This window comes from Glycine soja, chromosome 12 (assembly GCF_004193775.1).
Source record: "Glycine soja cultivar W05 chromosome 12, ASM419377v2, whole genome shotgun sequence".
Taxonomy (NCBI): Eukaryota; Viridiplantae; Streptophyta; class Magnoliopsida; order Fabales; family Fabaceae; genus Glycine; species Glycine soja.
The window spans coordinates 33049811-33063894 of NC_041013.1; the positions used below are offsets into that span (position 1 = coordinate 33049811).

The 14084-nt window shown below is 35.4% G+C and overlaps 1 protein-coding gene and 1 non-coding gene across 2 annotated transcripts; both read left to right on the forward strand.

Annotated features, from left to right (window-relative positions):
- The first annotated feature begins 5144 nt into the window (after positions 1-5144).
- On the forward strand, positions 5145-5251 carry LOC114380660. The gene has a single exon (XR_003659833.1). It is a non-coding gene; the product is annotated as a small nucleolar RNA R71 (small nucleolar RNA).
- A 1847-nt stretch (positions 5252-7098) lies between these two features.
- LOC114378085 (ubiquitin-conjugating enzyme E2 36-like) lies at positions 7099-13837 on the forward strand. Its single transcript, XM_028336609.1, has 8 exons — positions 7099-7259; positions 7603-7630; positions 7956-8042; positions 11500-11558; positions 12410-12451; positions 12530-12603; positions 13273-13370; positions 13478-13837. The coding sequence occupies exons 1-8, from the start codon at positions 7224-7226 to the stop codon at positions 13513-13515; spliced, it is 462 nt and encodes a 153-aa protein (XP_028192410.1). The 5' UTR covers positions 7099-7223; the 3' UTR covers positions 13516-13837.
- Positions 13838-14084: the final 247 nt, after the last annotated feature.

The following is a 14084-nucleotide window of genomic DNA, read 5'->3' on the forward strand; positions in this document are numbered from 1 at the left end:
CATGACATGTAGAGAAGAATCAACGATTTCAAGTCACAAAATGTCAAGAACTTTTATTTTCAAAACAATTACCCATTTCTTGAACATATCCTATAATTCAAAGAAAAACATGCAAAGTCGTACGTGCACATGAAATTGACCCAAAATATTAAACTAAAAATCCGACGAAACTAACAACATTAACAAATTAACACAACTAACAAATTAACAAAACCAACAAAACTAGCAAAACCAAAGAACACTCCCCCCCCCCCATACTTAAACAACACATTGTCCTCAATGTAGCACAATTAAAAGATTAAAAACAATTAAATCATCAAAGAGAATCAGACAAGTGTAATAAAAGCAAAGAAGGAGATAGGAAAAGAAAAACTCCCTAAGTCATGGTGGAGGAAGAGTAGGGTGGAGTAAGGAAGTCTCTTCCACCACTACGTCCACTAAAGAAGGGTTCGTGAGGAATGGCTTAAGTCGATGTCCATTGACCTTGAAGCTCTTGTTTGTGGAGTCGCTTTTGATCTCAACTGTACCATAAGGAAAAACATTAGTAACAACAAAAGGACCAATCCACTTAGACCTCAACTTACCACTCATGAGTCCAAGCCTAGAATTATACAATAACACTTTTTGCCCAACCACGAAGTCTTTTTTAACTATCATGCTATCATGGAACTTCTTGGTCTTTTCTTTGTCGAACTTGGCATTCTCGTAGGCTTCTAGGCAGATTTCATCTAACTCACTCAGTCGCAACTTCCTTTCCTCGCCAGCTTGATCCATAGAGAAGTTGCAAGTCTTCACTGCCCAGTATGCTTTGTGCTCAATTTCCACTGGAAGATGACATGCCTTTCCAAAGACAACCCGATAAGGAGACATTCCTATGGGTGCTTTGTAGGCAGTCCGATGTGCCCAGAGAGCATCATCAAGCCTGGTACTCCAATCTTTCCTGCTTGGCTGCACAATCTTCTCTAGAATTCTCTTGATTTCCCTGTTAGAAATTTCTGCCTGTCCATTAGTCTAGGGGTGGTATGGTGTGGATACCCTGTGTACCACCCCGTACTTTTCAAGCAGGGCATGCATGGTCCTGTTGCAAAAATGGGTTCCTTGATCACTAACAATTGCTTTAGGTACTCCAAACCTGCAAAACAGATTAGACCTGACAAAGTCTGCGACAACTTTAGCATCATTAGTTCTAGTGGGTTTGGCTTCCACCCATTTTGAAACATAATCAACTGCAAGGAGAATATAAACATAACCAAAAGAGACAGGAAAAGGACCCATGAAATCTATACCCCAGACATCAAACACCTCACAGAATAGCATAGGTTGCTGAGGCATTTGTTGTCGCCATGTAAGTGTATTTCCTGCTCTCTGACACTGCTCACAAGTGCTGCAGATCTTCCATGCATCTTTAAAGATGGTGGGCCAATAAAAACCACAATCAAGCACTTTGCGAGCTGTCCTTTGAACACCCAGATGACCTCCCGGTGCGGAAGAATGACAGAACTGCAGGACTGAGTCAATCTCATGATCTGGAATGCACCGTCTAATGACCTGATCACTGCACAATTTCCACAAGTAGGGGTCATCCCAAATAAAATGCTTAGCATCACTTTTAATCTTATCTTTTTGGGCCTTGGATGCTAAGGGAGGAAAAACAGAGGCAACTAAATAATTGACAATGTTAGCAAACCAGGGAGTAGAAAGAGAGTCAGAAATACTATACAATATATACAAATGATCATCCGGGAAATCATCCCGAATAGGTGAATCTGCATCAGAGACACGTTCGATCCGACTCAAATGATAAGCAACTAGATTTTGTGCTCCGCTCCTATCACGGATCTCCAAGTCAAACTCTTGGAGCCAGAGCATCCATCGGATCAACCTAGGCTTAGAATCAGCCTTCTTCAACAAGTATTTTAAAGCTGCATGGTCAGTATAAACAATAATGCGAGTACCAAGCAAATAAGATCGAAATTTTTCAAGAGCAAAAACTATGGCTAGAAGCTCTTTCTCAGTAGTAGTATAATTTGCTTGGGCAGCATCTAAAGTCCTAGAAGCATAATATATCACCCTGGGCAATTTATCAATTTTCTGAGCAAGGACAGCCCCCAATGCATAATTTGATGCATCACACATAAGCTCAAAAGGGGCTGTCCAATCGGGTGCCTGGATGATGGGGGTGGTAGTCAACGCTCTTTTGAGGCAATCAAAAGCCTCTTTGCATCTGTCATTAAAGTCAAACTCCACCTCCTTTTGCAACAAGTTAGACAGTGAAAGGGCTACTTTGCTAAAATCCCTTATAAAGCGCCTGTAGAATCCTGCATGACCAAGAAAAGATCGCACCTCTCGCACACAAGAGGGGTAAGGCAATTGTGAAATAACAGAAATTTTTGCAGGATCTACTTCAATACCCTTATTGGAAATAATGTGGCCTAAAACTATACCTTGCTCAACCATAAAATGACATTTTTCAAAATTTAGAACAAGGTTAGTTTCAATGCATCTATTCAAAACTTTTTCCAAACTATTCAAACAACCATCAAAAGAGGATCCATATACAGTGAAATCATCCATAAACACCTCTATGCAATTTTCTAAAAAAGCACTGAAAATACTAATCATGCACCGCTGGAAGGTACCAGGGGCATTGCATAGGCCGAAAGGCATCCTCCTATAAGCAAAAGTGCCGAAGGGGCAGGTGAATGTGGTCCTCCTTCTCATTTCTGATCACTGTGAGGCCAGTCTTTTTCGGGACTACCTGGACGGGACTCACCCATTGGCTGTCGGAGATAGGATAAATGATTCCAGCTTGCAAAAGCTTGGTTATCTCCTTCTTCACTACATCAAGAATCACCGGGTTGAGTCTTCTCTGTGGTTGTCTTACTGGTTTAGCTCCATCCTCTAAATTTATTCGATGCATACATGTGGATGGGCTAATACCAGGAATGTCCGCCAGGGTCCAGCCTATAGCCTTCTTATGCTTCTTGAGAACTGACAACAACTTCTCCTCTTGCTCATCAGCAAGGGAGGCAGATATAATCACTGGAAAACTCTTGCTATCATCCAAGTAAGCGTATTTTAAATTTGATGGCAGAGGCTTCAATTCTGGTGTGGTCGGCTGGACAATGGTAGAAGGAGATGGTTTCTCAGCCTTTACCTCATAAAGAAAGTCAGAGGTATGTGTACTTCCTGAAACATGGTTAGTCCTATCTGACTCTATAAAATCAATCTCAAGAGGTAAAACACCACCACCAGGCATGCAATCAATATCACTCTCAGATTCACTCTCAGCATCAAATTCAGACATATGATCAAGTACAATTTCAGACTCAATGCATGAAGAGTGAGAGGCATGCAGATTAGAATAAAGATCAGTCATGTATTCATCAACAACATGGTCAATTATTTCAGCACGAAATACAGAAAGATCTTCAGATGGGTATTTCATAGCATCCAGAATATTAAAATGAACAGTTATATCACCAAACTCCATGGACAGTGTGCCTGCATAAACATCTATCTTAGTTCTAGCAGTTTTCATAAAGGGTCTGCCTAGAATGATGGGAACTGATCCTTGAGAAAATCCATCTTCCATATTCAAGATATAAAAATCAACAGGGAAAATCAGTTCACCAACTCTAACTAAGACATCTTCTATGAAACCAACAGGATAGGCAACACTTCTATTAGCTAAATGAATTACCACACCAGTTGACTGCATGGGACCTAGAGATAGAGAATTAAAAATCGACAGAGGCATAACACTAACAGAGGCTCCTAAATCTAGCATGGCATTGTCAAACTTACTATTCCCTATAATACAAGGTATGCTGAATGTACCTGGATCTTTGCATTTTTCAGGAATTTGAGGAACAGATTTACCAATCAATGCGGAGACATTTCTGCCCATGCTAATTCGTTCACTTCCTTTAAGCTTCCGCTTATTAGTGCACAGCTCCTTCAAGAATTTGGCATATCTTGGAATTTGCTTTATTGCATCCAACAGAGGTATGTTTACCTCTACTTTTCTAAATGTTTCCAAGATCTCTTTCTTTGCCTCTTCCATTTTTTTGTTGGAAACTGCTCTTGGAGGGAATGGAAGAGGGGGAATGTGCTACTTTTGCAAATCAGAATTACCTGTGGAAGAAGATTCACCTGCACAGAAATTGTTAGGTAGATTTTTGTCATCACCTTTTTCTGGAATAGAGTGAAGTTTGGCAGGTTCATTTGCAGATGAGGAAGGTGCTACGGGTTGAGGTCCTTGACACTGCTTTCCCGACCTCAATGAAATGACACTGACATTTTTGGGATTTTGGACAGCTTGAGAAGGCAGCTTGTCAGAATTCTGGGACTGTTGTTGATTCAATTGAGTAGCTAATTGTCCCATCTGATTGGTTAAGCTCTGAATGGAGGCTCTGGTCTCTTGCTGAAACTGCATGTTCTGCATAGTCATTTGCCTCACAAGTTCTTCGAGGGAAGGTTGTGGAGGGGCCTCAACTGTTGGCTGTTTCTGGGGTTGTTGCTGTTGTTGGATTGGTGGAGGAATGTATGGTCTGCTTGGGCCAGCAGCATTTTGGAAGGAAGGAGCAGGCTGCTGTTGTTGTTGCTGAGGGCTGGACCATCTAAGGCTAGGGTGATTCCTCCATCCAGGGTTGTATCTGTTGCTGGAAAGGTCATAATTGCTCTCCTGTGGTTGATTTTGCTGCTGAGGTTGAGGAGGTCTATTGTAAATATTTGCAGCATAAGTTTCAGGCTGCTCAATTGCTCCAGGTTGCTGCATGGAAGGGCAAAGGTCTGTATGGTGGTCAGCAGAGGAGCACAAACCACAAACCCTTGCGACAGGTACAGATTTCTGATTCAAGGCCAGTTGGGTTACCAAGTTGACCAACGCATCCAGTTTGCCTTCAAGCTTCTTAGTTTCAGATGATGCAGATGGGTTTGTAGCTACCTCATGCACTCCTCTAATGACTATGGCATCATTTCTGGCACTAAACTGCTGGGAGTTGGAGGCCATCTTCTCAATTAAATTTCTGGCTTCAGCAGGAGTCATGTCTCCAAGGGCTCCACCACTGGCAGCATCTATCATACTTCTCTCCATATTACTGAGTCCTTCATAAAAATATTGGAGAAGAAGTTGTTCTGAAATCTGATGGTGGGGGCAACTGGCACATAGTTTCTTAAATCTCTCCCAGTACTCATACAGGCTCTCTCCACTGAGTTGTCTAATACCTGAGATATCCTTCCTGATGGCTGTGGTCCTGGAAGCCGGGAAATTTTTTTCTAAGAATACTCTCTTAAGGTCAAAAATAGAAAATGGTGATGAAAATGTGTTTGGTTGAATTTCTGTTTTCATTTTCAGTGAAAATATTTCCCCAAACGAATCAAAAACTGGAAATAATAAAATCTTATTTTCAATGTTTTAAGTTGAAACCAGGAACCTCATTTTGGGTAAAATAAAAATGAGGTGACAAGTAATGTAATTTTAAGCAAATTTAAAACTACATTTCCTTTTGAAAATGCATTTTTAGTGTTTTTATTTCTTGAAAGCAGAAAACAAGAAATCAAATCAAACATGTTTTCAGAATTCTAATCTTTTAAAAATAAAAACAGTTTTCAGAAAATGAAAACATGAAATGAAAACAAAAAATGAAAATACAGACCAAAAAGAGAAATTCTTTCTTAACTATATCTAATATGAAATTTTATAAAAAACTGTCCACAAATGTTTAAGGAGTCTATTTATACCTCCTACTAATAACTCTAAATTAGGCTCAAAGCTTAATAACTAATCTAATAATTAAAAGATATAAAGTAACCATAAAAGGTCATAACAACCCATTACAAGTCTAAAAATAAGTTCAAAATACAATTAATAAAACGAAAGTAAATCATATTATGAAAGTTGTTGATTAAAATTTATGAGCTTTGCTTATTTTTCTCTTTTCTTCCTGAGAGAATTTAGTCTATTGCTAAGCTCTTTTTGAACTATTTTACTCTTTATTGGTTGATTCATATTGAGTCTACCCAAACCAAATTCTTTAGTCGTGCATTAATGTCATTGGAATTTGGATAATTCCAAGTTTCCATCTGAAATTTTTCCCCTCAATGTTATTTTTATTATATCAATTCCCCCTTTTTCTTATAATTGATTTTTGCGTTTTTTTTTAAATTGGTCTCAAGGTCGTTCTGATACCACATTCTTTTTCCGCGTTGGTGGATATTCACAAAATGGAAAACATTGCATTCAAAGATAAAAACATTGCATATATTTGTTTTTTGGTAATAAAAGGGAACAAAAGAAAAAAAAACAGAAATAAAACTACAAAGAAAACTTCAATTGCATATATTTGTTTACTTCTCGAGTTCTTTTGTTGTGAAAGCAAAGAGAGAGAGAAAAAAAAAAGGGAAACACCCTTTGCTATGATATCAAGACTCAATTTAGTGCTTGAATTCGTATTCATATTTCAAAAGGGTGAAAATAGGAATGCCTTTATTTTTTATATATAAAAAATGTTACTTATGAATTAAGCTTAGTTCTTACGAAAAAATCCAATTTTTTTACCCCCTACTCGATCTGAATTTGGTTAATGCAGGGATTTTGTTAAATTGTATGTACTGATTGTCTTTACTTTCATTATGCAGGGATCTATTATGCAAGCCCATTGTGCTATGTAAGGCAGCATTATTTTCAGCAAATGGTGAATATATTACTACTGTGATAATTTCTCAGTTATTTTCCACTTTAATGTGATGTTATTAGTGCTGTGTAAGGTGATGTTTTTAATGTGAAACCATTTATATATTATTTTGTTATTAGTACTGTATTTTCTAAAATTTTCAAATCCGTGGTTGTTTATCATTTGTTCAATTAGTTTTTTCCAATTTAAGATTTCATACAACACCCTGTTCTCTTAACTTTTTTTAGATAAATCAGTATTTTTAAAAGAAATATAAAAATTATTTTTCAACAATAAAACAAATATACAGAAAAGTCGATATTTTTTCTCTTTAATTTATTATTATTATTATAGAAACATTTTTTAATTGGTTGTAAAAACCTTTTGCCTATTAAACTCTTAACAAATTGTTGCTTTTTTTTTTGTCCCCTTTTTATCATTTTAATAGAGTGTTTGCTGATTCTCTCGGCGTTGTTCATTTCTGTCTCAGTGAGAGAAACTCTCTCTCTAGAAACCCTATTGCACGTTTTGCAATCGAACTCGACAATGGCCAACAGCAACCTCCCTCGAAGAATCATCAAGGTTCGTGCTCATTTCCTTGTTGTTACCCCAATTTCAATTTCTCTGATCGATTTGTTTGGTTGCTGAGAAAACGAAAGAAACTCGAAATCCGCTCATGGGTTTTCTGCTTTTTACCGTGTGGATTGCCAAATTGCTCTCTCTTGCTAAAATTCAGTTGCGACGAGCAGGAAATTTTTTTTCAAGCGTCTTTGGTGTTAAAAATTGGGGATTCAGCTACCCTTTTGCTTTTGATCTTCGTTAGAAATGAACTGCGGTTCTGGGTCTTTCAAATTTTTGTTTTTTTAATTTTGATCTTTGTGAATGTTTTGAACACTTTTTTTCTTTTCTTTTTCTATCTCAACAGGAAACGCAGCGTTTGCTCAGTGAGCCAGGTAACTTGTTATTCGAACTTTGCATTTGTTGATTTATATGGAAATTTTGTTCTCAGTTGATTTTTAGTGGTTTATAAGCTCGCCCTAAGTTGAATTGATTGTATTTGTCCACTTTTTAATCTTTGCTTAGTGTCTTGGTTTTATGGTTTCTTGATATCTTCTCAAGTCATCAAAGTTCGGGTTTGAACATGCCATCAAATAAAAAATAAAAAAAACTCTGTCTTCTAAGATATCATGAATAATTTTACCTTGGTTTTGTGATTTTTTATTCTGCTTATTACTTGATTGTCTCAGTCTCTGATATTATGATGATCTGCTGATGCAGCACCAGGAATTAGTGCCTCCCCTTCTGAAGAGAATATGCGATATTTCAATGTGATGATCCTTGGGCCAACCCAGTCGCCTTATGAAGGTAGTATTGGGTTTGACAACATAATTATGCTCCCTTCATCTACTTAAAAACATATTATCTCTGTTTAAACTATACTTACTAGTAATGTGGGGAAAAAAATCCTCTTGGTTTCGGTATTTTTAGGAATTAGGAAGTACATGGAGATTTTGTAAGCAATCATGTTCTACAGTCAAATGTATTCTTGGAATGGTTTTCTGCCACAGAAATTCTGTTCTGTTACTTTTTATTTTTTAATCGAATGCTGATTGTCTTGGTATGTGTTTGGGTGAGTATGTGCTAGGTTTACTTTTGATGATTTTGTGAAATTAATTTGGTTTAAATGGATATGAAATGAAGTGGCCTGAAAAGTGAGTATAAAATGTAAGTTAATGCTGTTTTCTCTAATATTCCAAATCCCCAATTTAAATGCTTGTAAATTTTGCTTCTCTTCAAATCATCATGCATGACCAAACTTGATTCAAATAAAAAGTAGCCAAACAAGTTGAAACATTATATCATGTTCAGGAATGGGTTTTGGTTTGGAAATTGCAAAACCAAACAAACTATTATCCTACTTGTGGCCTATTTGCCAAACCAAACAAACCATTACTCCTGATCTACTTGTCAAACCAAACAAACTATTACTCTACCTGTGGTTTACTTGCCAAACCAAACAAACTATTACTCTATTTGTGGCCTACTATAGAAGTTTGCTGGCAGTTTTCTGTGTGTACTGTTTGTACCCAATATTTTTTTTTTTGTCTGTTGACATTATTTTTCTTACCATCTAGATGATCAATTTCAATAGTGTGCTTTTCTCATGTGTAAAGAAACTATAGTTCATCTTTAGTTTTGAAGATCATATAATACTTGGTTAGAAAGGAAGAAATTAAAAAGATGTAAATTTAATATAAAAAATCATTTGATGGGCATACTCTTTATTATCTTTTGTTCCTCATGTAAAAATATATACTGGTTCCCACTACGGAGAGTTGGGAGCTAATTTTGGTTGTGCATTCATACTTGAAAGACATGGTTTTACAATTATTAAACTAGATTCTACTCTTTTGATTGCTTGTTGTTTTAAAGTAGTCTTTGGCCCAGTTTATTTCGAACTTATCAAAAGGAGAAGCTGGACAAGTGGAATTGAGAAAGTGAACTTTTTAAAAGGCAGCTTTTTAAATGAAGAAAACCTGAGGTTTTTAGAAAGCTAGTTTAGGAGCTGTCTTATACTTTTCCTTTTCCATTATTTCAAATCCCAAGATTCAAGAACACATTACCCAATAAGTTTAAACTTAAAGGTAACTTTTAAGCTTAAAAACTTATAGAATTAACAAGCAGCTTTAACATTAAATTAAAGTTCTTATTTTCAACTTGAATTTTTAAGTAGCTTTTTAGCTCCAAATAAGTTAGGCCAAACACAATTTGAGTATAAAGAAGAAATTGCAATATGCAGCTGGTATATGACACAAGAGCATGTGTCAAAGCTTACATTTGCCGATAAAAAAAAAGGCTTAAATATGTTTTTCATATCTGTAATATACTCCTTTTTTAGTTTACTACCTTTTTTTTATTTTACTACCTCACATTTTCAAATTTTTACTTTTGATATCCGCCGTTAATCTAAGTCTATTAAGTAATGATGTGACACTCTGTTAGCCTATCACATCATCACTTAACCGTTGATGTGATACTTTGTTAGCTTGTCATGTCATCACTTAACGGACCGAGACTAACGGCAGTTATCAAAAGCAAAAGTTTGGAAATGTCAGATAGTAAAATGAAAAAAAAATATTGTTTAGTAGTAAACTGAAAAAAGGGATATATTATAGGTATGAAAAACATATTTAAGCCAAAAAAATAAATGTGTTGCCAACTGACTGGGTGTTGTAGTGGAGGCTCTCCCCAGTTACAAGCTGGGTTTTAGGAAAGGGTCTCTCTCTGCATCATAATAATTGGTTCTTATATCCTCATGGTTATTTTTGTTCTATTTGGAATATCTACTTTCATTCCTTTTGAAGTCACTTGCAGAGGTTTAATCACTATAGAATACTAGTTGAGGAATTTTCTGTCTGCCTGCATCTCTTTATTTTTAGATTATTATATTATATCTCTTTCTGTGGTTATCTAGCTACAAGGTTTAGAACCTTTCATTTTTAAGGGTATGGCCACTTATTCACATTTATTCTGCTTGATTACATTTATAGGATCATGAATTTTTGAACTGTTCCCTGATAAAATAATATAATATAAAAAGGAAAAGGATAACTTGTAGTTTAGCTGTTGAGGAGGGGTGGTTTCCTTTGAATTGCGTTGATTCTTATTATGGTTAGTTATATTTGCAATCAATGTTGTCAAGATCGCAATCTAAACCATAAGATGGCAGGATCGCAATCTTGCTACCTTTGACCAAGATGAATCGCACATAAGATCCCTCCTGGGAGGGATTGGAGTGGGACCAAAGCAGAATCATGGAATCATGCAATTTTGCCGATCATGTAATGTTGGTTTTCTGGGATGAGTTGCATGATCCGGTTTGCCCAAACCCGGTTTCTTAACCTTTATATCCTATTTTCTAATTGCATCTCAGTCTAATGATCTCTCTGCCCTCTTCAACCTCTCTTATTACTTCGATCAAAACCCTAATCTCAGCCTTGCAGTTCCTGACTTGGACTTGGGGCTCTGCATTCTATCTCTTCTTTCATTGCAGTTTGCCCAGAACCCTTTCTCTTATTTGCACATCTCTGTTTTGTTGTCTACCAAGGGAAGATTTTGCCTCCTTTTGTGTTCTGTATCTTCTGTTCTCACTGAACAACAACCACTATGTTAGGTTCTGATCAGGCAAAACCTCTCTGTATCTTCTTTCTTTTTCTTTTTCTTCCCCTAAAACTCATAAGTTGGGTTCTTTTGGCTTTATTAGAGCTATCTTCTCTACTGTCTTTTATTATATTCTTTGATCTTTATGTTATATTCACTTTCTGTTATTTTTTCCTAATTTTATAAATTCTAAAATAGACTGAGATATTAATAATACTTGTACATATTTATAAAATAATACAACAACTATAAAATAAATATTTTATTTTTGACTAAATTTTAGTGATTATATTTATTAGCTAATTATAATATAATTTATGATACTTTTGTATTATAATTAAAAATATATTATATATTTTTTGTAGTATCTTAGGATCCTTGTTACAATCCTATGTTTTTCAATCTTGTTTCCCTCCTCCCAATCCTAAGTAGGATGTCAATGTTGATAACATTGTTTGCAACACTGAAGTAAAGCAGTAAGTTTTTTTCTTAGATCAGATGTTAGTTCCTTCTTTCTTGATTCTGCATTTGAAGGATGGTTATTGTCTTGTTTACTTTTAATATTTCTGATGACGATGATATTTATAATTCCATTATTTTCTTAAATATGCCAATACTTCATGCTTTTACTGATTTACATATTTATTGTTTGTATTAATAGGAGGAGTTTTCAAGTTAGAACTATTTTTGCCAGAAGAATATCCAATGGCTGCTCCAAAGGTACATACTTAATATTATTCTTTCCAATGGCACCATGGTATTCTTTTGGTGCTAAGTTTCCGCCGAATTCTTATACACCAAAAAGAAATGAAACTAAATTATAAAAGTGTTATCTGTATAATTGCTTGTAGTTATAGATGTTTAGTTATTGTGATAAGAATGTTGGGAGAACCACACCACAAAAGACAACCATTCTAGCTTGAGAGCCCTATGCCTTTTAAACCCCACACCAGAATTTTGTACTTCCATTGTGGAACTCAAGTTCCATACCTTGTAATTAGATCCTAACTACCCACCATGCTTCACGGCCCAGTGCAGGTGCGGGATGGCTGTGTACTAGCCCTTTTGATTAGTCCTGGATGAACACTACAATGTCAGCATCACCACTTGCACCACTTGTTTGCTATTTGATAAGATCCTTGAGAGGACACTACAAAAGCTAGGTATTGTTAGAGTCCAAGGCCTTATCACCCCACACTAGAATCACATACTTCCAAGAACTTGGAACTGATATTGATTAATAATATATTGCCTTTTTTATTTCCTTTAAATTGAAATCTTACCTTCTTAAGTTGGGGTCTCATAATGTTTGTTTTCCTATCTGGTCTGAGCCTTAGAGATACTGTTGAAAGTTGCACGATTTAGGGAAGTGGCGTACCTACAGATCTTCTGGGTATCTAATTAGGACTTGAGTTTTCCATGGTGGCTCTCTCAAGTCTTTTTTCATCCCTTTTCAAAAATATTTTATTATGCGTCTCTAACTGAAAATGATGTGTGATTGTACCATTTCCTCTTATTCCATTGGCTTTGATACCTTTTTGATGGTTTTAAATGTGCATTGCTTTTCACAGGTTAGGTTTCTAACAAAAATATATCATCCAAACATTGATAAGGTGCATTTTGCTGTCCCTAAATTCTCATTTCTTTTTTAGTGGTTATTTTTCTCTTACAAGTTCTTGTTTAATTTGTAGCTTGGCAGGATTTGTCTTGATATTCTGAAAGATAAGTGGAGTCCTGCCCTTCAGATCCGCACTGTTCTACTAAGGTATGTTGTTATCTTTTAGGCTGCTAGATGTATTTTCTTGGACCAATTTATCCTGAAGTGGGACGGTCCTAATAGTAGTTGGTGTTACAACAGTCTCGCATTCATGTAGAATTTGCCTAAAACATGCAATCTTTTACATATATATATATATATATATATATATATATATATATATATATATATGCTTACTAATTTGCAAGTCTGGAAAACACATTGTTAAATTATATTAATCACTGCTGGTATGGAATGGAATATTAATTTCTTTTTTGTTTGATAAAACATTTTGAGAAAATATGATAATTATTTGTGCCTTTCAGACTGAATCATTTTTTGTATCTTTGAGAAAATGTTTTCGATTTTAATTTTATTTTCTATTTTCAAGTTTGTGTAAAAACAATAAAAGCATTTTTTATTTATGTTTTTGTTTTCATTTTATCCTGTATAAACTTCAGAAAACAGGAGACAAAGTGAAAATAGAAAATGTTTTCTGAAACTAAATGATCCTTTAGTTTTTTAATTATGGGGTGCTTGGCTCGTGACATGGCCAACTAGAATGCAGCAAAAATGAGGAGAATGTTGTGGGGCAAGTCAATGGAAACTCTTTTATCAACCTGCTATCAATTGGAAAGAGTATTATTTACTAATAATGAGTTTGTTGGCATCTTCTAGCATTCAAGCTCTATTAAGTGCACCAAACCCAGATGATCCACTTTCTGAGAACATTGCCAAGCATTGGAAATCTAATGAGGCTGAGGCTGTCGAAACAGGTATGCTTTTCCTTGTTATTTTGATATAAAAAATTAGTTGATAATGATGGCATCAAACATGTTACTTGCATATTCCCTTTATTAAAATGTGGCATTGAACTCTGCAGCGAAGGAATGGACCCGATTATATGCTAGTGGCGTCTGATGATAGGGTTCAAACTCATGGCTCCAAAATAACAATTGTAACCATTTTATATTGGAAATCTAGAGGAATTGATTTATGAACTATTGGAATTAATATTCCTCGCAGTTTCCAGTTACCTTTTAATTTCTTCTCTTGAAAGCTGCCTTATGTTTGAATTTGTATGAATATATGCGTTGATCATTTACCTATCTAACAATTTAGAGCGTGCTTCAATCATCGACTGTGAAGTAATTTGGTATTCTCAACATCAAAGGCCAAAATTTGTGAATTAGTTTCTGTTCTCTTTACTCATCAATGAATCATTCAAAGATTTGATTGGTTAGGGCATGTTGGAAATTTCTCTATTAGTACTTATGAGAGAAGAAATAATTATACTTTTTACAATGTTGAGAGCTTTTTGTTGTGTCCGAAGTGTGAATAATAGTGATTCCAATCCCGCGGTCAGGTAGTATGGATTATTTTGAGCGAAAAATGGTTAATTGAGTTCCTGAATTTGTATTCATTTAATCTTGAAAGTTGAAACTTACCCCTTTTTTCTCATTTTGGTTTCATTTAAGTCCCTGAAACTA